The 12,771-nt window shown below is 37.7% G+C and overlaps 2 protein-coding genes across 6 annotated transcripts in view; one reads left to right on the plus strand and one right to left on the minus strand.

The window, feature by feature from the left end:
• Window positions 1-12,771, minus strand: part of LOC133531045 (uncharacterized) — a 452,747-nt gene that overhangs the window by 334,253 nt on the left and 105,723 nt on the right. The gene's annotated exons all lie outside the window — the stretch shown is intronic.
• LOC133531030 (ryanodine receptor) overlaps window positions 1-12,771 on the plus strand; it is a 212,481-nt gene that overhangs the window by 100,212 nt on the left and 99,498 nt on the right. For all 5 annotated transcript variants that reach the window (XM_061869105.1, XM_061869106.1, XM_061869107.1 and 2 more), the window contains 11 exons: window positions 1,661-1,804; window positions 2,722-2,899; window positions 4,445-4,642; window positions 5,320-5,425; window positions 5,726-5,837; window positions 7,157-7,297; window positions 8,416-8,553; window positions 9,604-9,756; window positions 10,688-10,803; window positions 11,216-11,390; window positions 12,308-12,411. In XM_061869105.1, coding sequence (XP_061725089.1) covers window positions 1,661-1,804; window positions 2,722-2,899; window positions 4,445-4,642; window positions 5,320-5,425; window positions 5,726-5,837; window positions 7,157-7,297; window positions 8,416-8,553; window positions 9,604-9,756; window positions 10,688-10,803; window positions 11,216-11,390; window positions 12,308-12,411 — 1,565 coding nt within the window. The remainder of the gene's footprint in view (window positions 1-1,660; window positions 1,805-2,721; window positions 2,900-4,444; window positions 4,643-5,319; window positions 5,426-5,725; window positions 5,838-7,156; window positions 7,298-8,415; window positions 8,554-9,603; window positions 9,757-10,687; window positions 10,804-11,215; window positions 11,391-12,307; window positions 12,412-12,771) is intronic.

Below are 12,771 nucleotides of genomic sequence, written 5' to 3' on the forward strand. Positions count from 1 at the left end.
TACGAAAGCGACTGCCATCTGACCTTCCAACCCAGAGGGTACTAGGCCTTGTTGGGATTAGTCCGGTTTCCTCACGATGTTTTCCTTCACCGAAAAGCGACTGGTAAATATCAAATAACATTTCGTACATAAGTTCCGAAAAACTCATTGGTACGAGTCGGGGTTTGAACCCGCGACCTCCGGATTGCAAGTCGCACGCTCTTACCGCTAGGCCACCAGCGCTTCGATACATTTTGCGGTAACTCTCATTGTCAAAACTTGACATTTGACAATGCAGTGACCGCAAAACATAATATATGGCGCAGTACAGCGCCATCTATTTTGTGTGTCACCTCTTTATTTCAATCAATTTTCCTTGCATATACGCACACAAACAAATATTATTGGTCCAACAGCTGACGGTGGAGCTCCGCCATAGCTGAAATTATCGGAAGCACCGCACCGATATCAGTTACAAAAAAACTAAAGAATTGGCATGGCATTTTTTTAAGAGACGCTGAAATATGTACGTCTTATGTACCGCGAATATACATATCAAATCATAAATCATTTATTCGTGGTAAAGCTTAATTTACATACAAAAGTATATATATAAAAATAAAAAAAAATACAGTGCAAAGATACAGTTATTTCGTATATCAGTTAACTGTGTAAAAACTGTAGCCTCGCGATTTCTGATTGGCTTGCACACTTTTACGCGGATCAAAAGATGTAAAGTCATGCTTGGAGTCGGAACCGGTTTTTTTTAACCCAATATTTTTAATTATTTAATGCTTTTCACGTAGAACTGAATCATGTATTTAGGTAACAACTTCGTATTATTAGATTGTCCCATTAAAAAAGAAATAGTAAAAAAAGAACGAAAAAGAACGTAATAATACCGGTATTTTTGTATGAAGAAAAGACCGGTTCCTAGCCTTGGTCAGACGAACCCCATACCTATAGACGGAGAAGTGTAACTCTTGACATGAAATCTTAATAGCCTACTGTAAACTGAGACCAAGATAAGTCGGCAGCAACTTTGATAGTCCAGACGGTGCAAGCAAGTATCAAGGAGACGTCATAATTTCATAGAAGTTTGACGTTTAAAATAACACTTGCACCGTATGGGCTATCAAAATAGCTGCCGATTTATCTTGGTCTGACTATATTTTGGAACCCCCTTAAAATGTACGTGTTTCAATAAAAACAGTATTTGTTTTTTGAAGTGAAGACTTCTTTAGCGGCGCTGTGTACTTTTTGTGATGGGGAAAAAATGTTAAACTCGCGACAGGTCACGTCACATCGACAAATTCGTCGGATTGAAAATTCGTATGACGGACACGTGACCTGATCGAAAAACTGTTACAATGTCATTGAAGCCAGTAGACCGCCGGCGCGACTTGAAGATTAACGTTGTGCATTTTTAATGTTAAATAATTGTAATAGTTCTGAAGTGTTAAATTTTTAATGTAATATAAGTCATGTTTGTGTACGATAGCACAATAAATGAATATTGTATTTTAGCACATAAATGATAGTACTTTTATACTGATAATTAAAGCAATTCGTGCAAAATTATTCCCTAACCATACCAAAATATCAAAAACGCACAACCTTAATATTCAAGTTTTCACTTTTGCCGGCACTCCCGGAGTGCAACCCGTCGTTTTTTTTTCAGGGTTTACCCAGGTCAGGACCCAACACATCTGTACGTCGGCTGGGTGACCACACAATACCACCTCCACTCCAGGGACTTCAACCAGAGCAAGGTCATGAAATCATCCGTCATCATAACTGATGACTACGACCGAGTTATTGAGAGGTAAACCATTATTTTTATTGTTAATTAAACTTCGAAAAGATAAATCTTGTCTCGCATCCATAATATCAAGATTTTTCATGGAACACCCTACTCCTTAGCACGAACGCCTCGCGTGCGATATAGATTTTACGAAAGCGACTGCCAGCTAACCTTTCAACGTAGAGGGGAAACTAGGACTTATTGGGATGAGTCCAGTTCCCTCACGATGTTTTCCTTCACCGAAAGCGACTGGTAAATATTAATGATATCGTACATAAGTTCTGAAAACTCATTGGTACGAGCCGGGGTTTGAACCCGCGATATGCGGATTGAAAGTTGCACGCTCTTAAGCGGCTACGAACGCTTTCCTTACCGCTCGGCTACCAACGCTTTATTTACCGCTAGGCTACCAACGCTTTTCTTTCCGCTAGGCTACCAACGCTTTCCTTACCGCTCGGCTACCAACGCTTTATTTACCGCTAGACTACCAACGCTTTTCTTACCGCTAGGCTACCAACGCTTTTCTTTCCACTAGGCTACCAACGCTTTCCTTACCGCTAGGCTACCAACGCTTTTCTTTCCGCTAGGCTACCAACGCTTTCCTTACCGCTAGGCTACCAACGCTTTCCTTACCGCTAGGCTACCAACGCTTCCAGACGCATCGCTTGTAGATCAGTTTATTTAACTTTGACGGAAACTTTGTAAAAGTTAGATACAGAATGTCTTGCATTAAATGAATTGTGATCTATTTTGACTACTGCGGGATTGAAACCTTCTTTATAATACTTATTATTAAGTACTAACTTCATCCAGCCCTTATTACCTTTATTATAATATAAAATATTATACTAACTCCATGTCTTAAAATTCAATTCAATTGCCTAGATAATAAAGGCTGGTAACTACAGGTACCAAAAACAATTCTATTTTATTTACAGTGTCGAACGTCAGTCCTGCTACATGGTACGCGCAGATGAACTCTATAACGAGGTGATGGCCGAAGCAGCTGGAGCCAAAGGCGCCTCGCAAGGCATGTTCATTGGGTGCTCCGTAGATACCTCCACTGGCATCGTGTCATGGACCTGTGAGGGGAAAGACACCAGCTTTAAATATAAGGTATAAATACTCATTGATGGCTACTTTAATCTAAAGTAAAAATAATAGTTATGGCCGAGGTGGCATATCATGCCAAAGCTGCCTCGCAAGGTATGTTTATCAGGTGCTCAGTAGATATTTCTACTGGCATCGTGTCGTGGACTTGTGAGGGGAAGGACACTAGCTTCAAGTACAAGGTATTTATATATTTTGATGGCCACATTAATCTAATTCTTGAATAAATTTATGGCCGAGGTAGCCGGCGCAAAAAGCGCCTCGCAAGGCATGTTCATACGATGGTCCGTGGATGCCTCCACTGGTATCATGTCCTGAACATGTGAGGGGAAGGACACTAGCTTCAATTATAAGCTATGGGTATACTCTTTGATGTCCACTTTAATCTAAGTCTATAATAAAGTTATATCTGAGGCAGCCGGAGCTAAAGACGCCTCGTAAGGCATATTTATTGGGTGCTCTGTGGGTATTTCTACTGGCATTGTGTCCTGGATCTGCGAAGGAAAGGATACCAGCTTTAAATATAAGGTATTAATACACTTTAACGGCTATTTCAATGTATTCTAACTCTATAACGACTAAGTTATGGCCGAGGCAGCTGGAGCCAAAGGCTTCTCGCATGATTTTAGATTTAGATTTAGATTTATTTATTACACAACATACGATTGCATTACAAATTACATTCATGTCAATTTATATGAATCTATATTGTGATTGTCAAAAATAAATTCTAATAATGACAAAAAATAACATCATAATCCAGATAGCAACAATTAATAAATGGAAATGTTCACCTGAAAAGGATCGTCAAGTCAGAATTTATTGAAAAACAATAATAAAATAAAAATGAATGGCATGGCATGTTTATCGGATTCTCTGTGGATACTTCTACTGGCATCGTGTCGTGGACCTATGAGGGGAAAGATACTAGCTTCAAGTATAAGGTATTAATATTCTTTGGTGGTCACTTTAATCTAGTCTTACAAAAAAAAAGTTATGGCCGAGGCAGCATTATGCCAAAGGTGCCTCGCAAGGCATGTTTATCGGGTGCTCAGTAGATATTTCAATTGGCATCGTGTCTTGCATCTTCGAAGGAAATGTATAGCATTATAGGTAACAAACTATTTTGATGTAATAAAAAACAATAAACATTATGATTTTGATTGTAACTCTAAACTAAAACTAAAATGTCAATAGACTATAAAAGTGCCATTTGGTAATTTAAAAATTGCTGTTATTAAAAACCGCAACGAAATCGATAGGTAGTCAATTTGAGAAATAATGAGACATACATTTGTGCGCACTAAAAAACCTCTTACTCTCGCCATAAGTAATCATGTGTTTTGTCCAATCCAAAATCTTATGAGCACTTATGTGGCACGTCATGATCTTATGTGACATTTAAGTTTATGCATAAAAGGCGAAGTCTTGTACAGTACGTAATCTTAATCCCAAACCGTTGGCATTTTTACTAGTTTGTGTAAAAAAACAAATAATTAAGCCGTATTAAAAATGCCGTTTCTAAATCATACTTTGCACCATTGTCAACAGATGGAGCCAGAAATCAAGCTCTTCCCTGCCATCTTCGTAGAGGCTACTTCCAAGGAGATCCTCCAAATCGAGCTCGGTCGGTCTTTGACTAGTTTACCACTCAGCGCCGCCGTCCTACCGACGAGCGACAAGCATGTGACGCCCCAGTTCCCTCCAAGGCTGAAGATACAATGTTTGAAGCCTCATCAGTGGGCGAGGGTAAGTTAGACTATTTACCACTGTTTACCAGAGATGAATCCAGAATGTCAAAAAACGATGTTAAAAAGGTCTTTTCTGTCCGAATATATATTTTTTTCATGCCAAGATCAATTAATTACTGGGACATATCAACGTATCATCGTTTTAAGAACAAAATGTTCGTGAGATTTAAACATTTTAAATATATTAAATGGGTCTTTATGGAGCGAAACATGCTTTCGACTAAAAAAAGCGGGAGTGCTTGCAGTTTCTCTCATTCCTTGTATTTTTACAAGCTTTTGTTTAACTTACCCTATTAGTATGTATGGGACAAATCTAGCAAGTTAAATTTGACCCACTTCCCGGTTTCCGATGAAGATGAGAATTTGCATACATATGTAAATCGGGTGACAATGCAATATTATGGTACCATCAAGCTGATCTGATGATGGAGACAGGAGGTAGCCATAGGAACTCTGTCATAAAACAACGCAACCTAATTGTGTTTAGGGTTTTCAGAATTGCTAGTTAGTTGCCTGTGAAAAGAAAAGTACAGTCAGCAATAAAAGCTTGTACCAAAAATGAAATTTTTGCCAGAAACTTATTTCGTGTCAACGACCTTTGTGAGAATATGGCAACATTACAAAAAGTAAAGTTTAAATAATAGCGTGTAATATATATTATGTTTCTTCTTTCAGGTGCCCAATCAGTCGTTACAAGTACACGCACTCAAATTGTCAGATATTCGTGGTTGGTCCATGCTCTGCGAAGACGCTATCTCTATGCTGGCTTTACATATACCTGGTATGTCTAGTTGATATAGTTGGATTTTCGATATTTAACTAAGAACATGAAATCAGTCTGCTTTATTTGCCTCCATACTTATCTGTTTATCTGTGTACTCATATTTCCATCTTTTGTGTATTATTATGTACAACAAATATATTTATGACGCGCCTACTTAAATATTTATGATAATGAATTGAAAATACAAAAACTCCCGTTAGACTTCATCGTTAAAATCATGTAAAATGATAATCGCCTTAAATTTACCTGAGTAATCCGTTTTAAAAAAAAATTAAAAATTACTTATTTTGTTTTCAGAGGAGGACCGCTGCATAGATATTCTGGAGTTGATCGAAATGGACAAGCTTCTTAGTTTCCATTCGCACACCCTGACGTTGTATGCTGCCTTGTGCTATCAGAGCAATTACAGGTAATTTAATACAATGTTTCAACTCCATCTGATGACGTCATTAGCAAATAAATCTTCGAAATGGTATACCTCCCCCTCTAAAATACCAACGTCTCCTACTAACCAACTCAACCTCTAACAACTCAAAAATAATAATAATGGCTCAGTTTTATTGGTCGACAACTCGATCGATATAAAACGTGCGGGCACTCCCCGCAGGCGGCATAACGACTAGTGAATTGACCGAGCTATCGACTCATAAGTCGATAGCTCGGTCAATATACAGCATGCGGGTGACTCCCCGCAGGCGGTATGCTGGTATAACGACCAGTGAAACTCATAATGGCATGCGTTTTGGAAATCATCCCGCACCCCGCATACGGGCCCTATCGATTCACGCACAGCAAGCCGCCTCCTCAAGGCGAATTCCTTGCGAGGCAAATCGGTTTGTACTTCTCCGAAAGAAAACGCACTATGTATTGTATTGTTGATGCATGTTGTAACGTTATACGTTACATGAAAGTACTATTATTTAAATAAACTATATAAATAAATGAAAATACCACTAATTTTACAAACTAATGTTTTCAATTTTAAACATAAAATTGCAACAAGTATTCGTCGGCGCCGTTTTAGCGCTCTTCGAAAGATTTCGTAAGCAACATTTTAGCGCTCACGGTAACGAGTTCTTTTGTTTGTCGAATATACTTATCGGGAGTTGCATTAGCGGATCGCTCCCACCATTCCCGAACTGCACTCGAGATAGAAATCACGTCACACGGATCATCGGTCTCTGATACGTACCTATTTTGGAAAATGTAACCGATTTGATATAATTAATATTCGTGTTGTCATCTCTTAACTTTCCTCAAAGTGTTTAGCGTCGTAAATACGTTAAATGTTATAACGTGTGTGTGAATAATCCCCAAATTGGGGTCCAACGTTCGGGCTGCTATATTGGGTGGAGGATCCACCGCAGCCACACCTACCACCAACGCTACTCTCGCCAGTAGAAGGGCCAGCACTTCATCAAGCCTCGGGCAGCCAAGTACAGTCGTCCACAATTGCGGCGCCCGCGTACACCACCGACGGCACAACCCAGGCGAGAGTACCTAACCGCAAAATGGATAGGATCTTTGTGTGAATTTATAAAAAAAACCTGCGACCCATTTTTTGTTAAGTGGCCCGCGTATTCCGGATCGTTGTTTTTTTATTTTATTTTAAATTAAATGTTGTTTATTTTGCACGAATCTAGTTTATTCATTTTTCTCTTTTAGTTAATAAACTAGACAGTAACCGTGACAATGTAATATTCAGTTATGTTATTCTGTTCATTGCAGGGCTGCCCACGCTCTCTGCCAACACGTCGACCAAAAACAACTGCTGTACGCAATCCAGTCACAATATATGTCTGGTCCACTTCGGCAAGGTTTCTACGATCTACTCATAGCTTTGCATCTTGAATCTCACGCCACCACCATGTGAGTATCAGCTATTTTAGAATTTCGTAGGCAGCATTGCAAAAAATTGACATAGTCAAACAGTTTTGACAAACTTGTCCTGTGAGTATTGAGTGTGTTTCAAATCTGGGAAGCTAAATTTCCGATTGAGCTGAAATTGTGCATGCATATGTAAATTGAATTCAATTGTGATATTTATGATGACATGGAGCTGATCTGATGATGGAGACAGGAGGTGGCCATGGAAACTCTGTGATAAAACGACGCAAAATAATTGTGTTAAGGGTCTTTTGAATTGCCTCGATGAGTATTAGTTAAACACACATAAAGAAAGGTAAAAGATTGTACCAAAAATTAAATATTTGCCAAAAACTTTTTTTTATTTTATTAGCAATCTAATTGAAAACAAAATTTATATTGATTTGAAAGGTTATTATACTAGAAGTAGTGTATGGAACGTGCATAAAATGAGGTATATGAGGGTAATAATATTCGTCACATCGGGTAAAATTTAGTAGATCAGTTGGTAAGGACAAATATACTTTATTTTTCAAGTAGGCATATTACAATGCGCTTATGAACGTCAAATAAAGCTATACCGGCTCTAACCCTACACCTCTGACCCGAGAAGATTTAAGTCAACTCAACTAGAGGAGGGTATCCTAATATGGGATCGGCAAGAAACTCGGCGGGACACATCTTTACAAAATATTACACGAAACAGGTAGAATAATGGATTACTCGCCACTTCTTCGTGCTTTCACACTGTTGAATGCGCTCTTTACACATCAGCTACTGATTGTGATATGTTTGCGTGGCGATGGATGGATGTGTGCAGTGAATGTCTCAGGTTTTTTGAGAGGATGGATGATAGTTATTCAACTGTATTTTTATAATTTAGACTTATAAATGTATCATAATACTGTTTATGTACTTAGCTTTCGGTGTGCATTAGTTATACACTGTAATGTCATGTAAACGTGTTTTCAATAAATAAATTAAATTAAATTACAGATCCTCGAATTCGAATCTCAACCGAAGCTATAAACTCTAGAAGAAGGAAATTCTGTATTCGGTTGTGGCTATTTTTTTCTGAAATTAAAATTAGTATAGTTACAAAAATATCTTTTGTTTTGCAGGGAAACAATGAAGAATGAATTCGTGATCCCCCTCGGTCCAGAGCTGAAGGCGTTATATGAAGACCCCGACATGAAGCACAGCCTCCGTTCTCTACAGTGTGAGAGCGTGCGTCCGCAGATGAAAATGACCGATATTGCGTAAGTACTGATTTGTGGAATATTATGCATATTATGTAGAAACATAGGCCAATAGGGAATATTACTCGAAACTCTGCGTAGGGGGCGCCACTAACACAATCCATCACAATCTGAGAGTCTACCGCGAACAAGAAACTCCAATTTCGTTATCTCACCTCTCTATCACTTGCATATTCGAGCTATAATGAGGTAGATAACTAAATTTCGATTTTCGCGTTTTCCGGTAGGCCCTTTATAAACAAACCGCCTTGATGCATCAATGTCATATTTTATTATCTATGAAAACTTTTCAAAAAACAGTTTAAGGCACGGAATGTATAAGTTACTTTATGGTTTAAGATACGTGCTAGTGCTGCACTCTGGCGGCAGAACATTGCAGTAATACTACCTATTCAAATGACAGCTAACGAATACGATTTCAATATGATTCAAATATCGTTTAGATGTCAGATGGTCGAGTTAGCCTGATAGTTTAATTCATTTTCTGACCTACTTATCTCGTATTATATACAGTGTATGTTGTTCCCATCGCAAAAATAAATATGCAAATAAATACAACAAACCACCACCAAAAGTACAAATTCGACACATGTTGCGCCTCTACGAGGCATCCTCAGATGTCGACGGTCTGACGTCCGACAACTGAATGAGCTGTCTAGAATGGTTGGCCATATTTATACCTTGACCACTCCCCGTGCAAGTGTCAGTGAGAAGTAGTTTTTTAACCGTTTAGCGAATAAAAGCCGGTTAGGTACAGATGAAATTGGACTCATTTTCGTGTCACTTCACAAAATGTCACATTTTCTTGACCTCCTCTCTCCCCGTAAACGTGTGACGTAATTAAAAGACGATCCCCAGCGAGGCAAAAGCAGATCCAAAATTATATGATGGGATAACTTGGAAATATTCTGTAAAGAATGGTCAAAATCATCCAGTAGTTTCATGTGGAGAAAATGACGGAAGCCTTAGCTCAGCAACTAAAAACAAATCTGTATGATTTATTTAATTCCTACAATGATCATATTAACAAGTAGATTGATTTATTTACAGAGAAAACATCTCAGATATCAGCAACCTCTACTCTCCGAACTTCCCGCTTGAAGTGGTCCGGGAATTCGTGATGCAGGCGCTGGCTGAGGCGGTGGAGACCAACCAGGTGCACAACCGGGATCCCGTCGGCGGGAGCAACGAGAATCTCTTCCTGTAAGTATACACACTAATATTTTTAAAAAAATGTTATATTTGAGACAAAACTATATAACACATAATACATGTACTTAACTTGACTTGTGAATTTTAAGCGAGTTTTTAAAATATAGGGTATACATATATCTGCCGGGCAAAATTTGTTAAAAAAAAACAGAACACTGACAAATAGTTCGGGGTTTCAGTTATAATACAATAATGATAATAGAATCTTTATTTCGAACCATGTAAATTCATAGATTGTTAGTAATTTTCTTAACTAGATATAAAGATAGGTTGGTAAACTATATAACTAATATCCACTTTTCTACACTAAAGATACTTATTTTAAGACAATTCACATTTTACTACGAAAAAGATGCAAATAAATAACCTGAATTTATCTATAAGCGACAGGACAAGATACATAACAGACAAGATAATATAAGCGACATACACTAGGATTGAGTTTGTTAAGTCATCCCTTGGTACAGTTGCCATCAGATATATCGGAGCGGCCGTGGTTTTCACAAATATCTGAATACGCACTCTAACGCATTGACAATAGAGGCATGTTCAAATGTTTATGAGTGCCTTAACCGCTCTGATATATCTGATGGCGACTGTACAATCCAGGATTGTAAATAATTTTGGCATTCAAAAGTAAGTAGTGTATCTCTCAATAAAGAAGTAGCTATATAGAGTAACTTTGTCTCTTCTCTTTTCAAGGACGCATTAGAGGAAGCTTTAGTGCTTTTTACAGAAGTAGGTAAACGCTAGATTTAGAGTAGATAGAATTATATTTCTGATTTTTTAAATAGTGGAATAATGACGTAAGCATCCGGGAGTCCTATCGTCATGGTCGCCATGTAAAGAGGCGATACGAAACATGGGTACTGTTTTATATGTCTAAGTGTGGATATTGTAAAGGGTTAATTTATATTCACAGGCCTCTCATCAAGCTGGTGGACCGTCTCCTGCTGGTCGGCATGATGCGTGATGAAGACGTGGAGAAGCTTCTCATCATGATTAACCCTGAGACTTGGGATCCCACGTTTGACAAAGGTAGGTTCGTTTTCAGGGTTGTACGAGATGAGAATTTAAGACAACAATGTGTAAAGTGCAATTTCTTTTGAACTTAACTTACGAATTAAATCAGTTTTTATCAAACCATTAGTAATGGAATTAGTAACAAAAATGAGACCACTGAGCAACCGAGATTTGCCTGTTGACAGCGACGGTTCTAATATATTCTTTATTTATGCGCAAGATGGAGGCCAGGATAATTTTTCATTTTTTTTTTTTTACATTGTAGTATTTGCTAGCAGACGTATCTATTTAATCAAAAATCAGTAAGTAACAACAGTAGAAAACTATACTTATATTAACATAAAAGAAAGACAGTTTAACTAATGTCTGTATTTGCTCCACTGATAATAAACACTTGCCAAACTATCAATGTTCATAATTTCCGCAGAGGGCAAAGATGAGCATCGCAAGGGCCTCCTTCATATGAAAATGGCAGAGGGTGCAAAGTTGCAGATGTGCTATCTGCTCCAACATTTGAACGATGTGCAACTGCGGCACAGAGTCGAAGCCATAATAGCGTTCGCTCATGATTTCGTTGGAGATTTGCAGACTGATCAGCTCAGGTAAATAAATAACTAACTAACTTAACTAACTGTAACTTTGATATATTTCATATTGTAATATCTTGTGTCACATGTGCTTTTGTATCTAGTGTGTACTTTGTAATTATATATACAGTTTCTATTTGCGAGTTCCTGTAATTGGCTCTGTATTACTATCTAAAAAGTTTATTGTATTTTTTATAGCTGTTGGAATTCCTTGTATAAATAAATAACATATTAATTAAAAATGGTTTAGCTAATAAAACTTAATTAAGTTTCATGATTATGCACATTATTTTAACAAAAAGCGTGTCTTTCCTTATGATTATACGTTATGTTATGTTCGAAACGTCAATACAAATAAATAAATGTAAGTAACGCATTTAAGTCGTGGAAATCAAAATGACGTTTTTATTAAGAAAACGGCGAGGTTTATGGAGGTCTCTTCATGAGCCTTAAGCTTAGCATTAATGTAAATATGTTTATACTGAGCCACGTAGGGTTTGTGATGTTTATCCTCGAACAATCGAGGTATCTAGTGTGTTACACCGGTAAGAAGTTAAACTGTCTTACAATGCGATAGATGGCTGGATTTAAAATAATTCACGCGATATTACATTGTTTTTTTTTACATCGACTTATGTTGAAATGGATTTTATAAAAGGTTTTAGTTGTAATACACGTTATAAAGATTATACACGTTTAGTTAATAATTGGATAGATTTCAAATAAATAACGATTCAAACCCAGCTGTGCTCTAAGTGACATCTAGTTCATTTTTACTGGTACTAATCGAGATGTCTATGGGTTTGCTACTCTTTATAGGATTACTTTATTTCTGAGCATAATTATGTATTAGTATATGATGCCTTTTCTTTCGGTAAGAGTAGCCATCACACATTGATCCTCTATTACTGTTTTTTTTCTCTTTATTTCAGACGTTACATCGAGATCAAGCAATCTGATCTGCCGAGCGCGGTGGCAGCCAAAAAAACCAGGGAGTTCCGTTGTCCACCTCGAGAACAAATGAATGCCATACTCAGTGAGTATCAGTGGCGGAGTGGCGGTATTTTAATTAAGTTTAAAAAAAATATGTTAGCTCCGGCTCACCTATGAAGTTTTTAACGTATGCTCTTGGTGAGTATACATATTTATTGCACAGTAGGAATAGGACACGTATACGAAAACATGTTGTGCAGTTGTTGGCTGGAAACTTCAGTTTAAAGTTTGTTTCATATTTTGTAGTTTCCCCAACGCGCAAGAAAGCGTGCATCCGTTACCTATTGGCGGCAGCTCTGTTTATTGGGGTGAATTTAACGTCAAGTTTAGGCTTTCGGTTTAGGCAACAAGATGGTAGACCTGCCGACGCGTTTGGTTATTTGTTTTAGATAGCGCAATAAAG

This window comes from Cydia pomonella, chromosome 24 (assembly GCF_033807575.1).
Source record: "Cydia pomonella isolate Wapato2018A chromosome 24, ilCydPomo1, whole genome shotgun sequence".
NCBI lineage: Eukaryota > Metazoa > Arthropoda > Insecta > Lepidoptera > Tortricidae > Cydia > Cydia pomonella.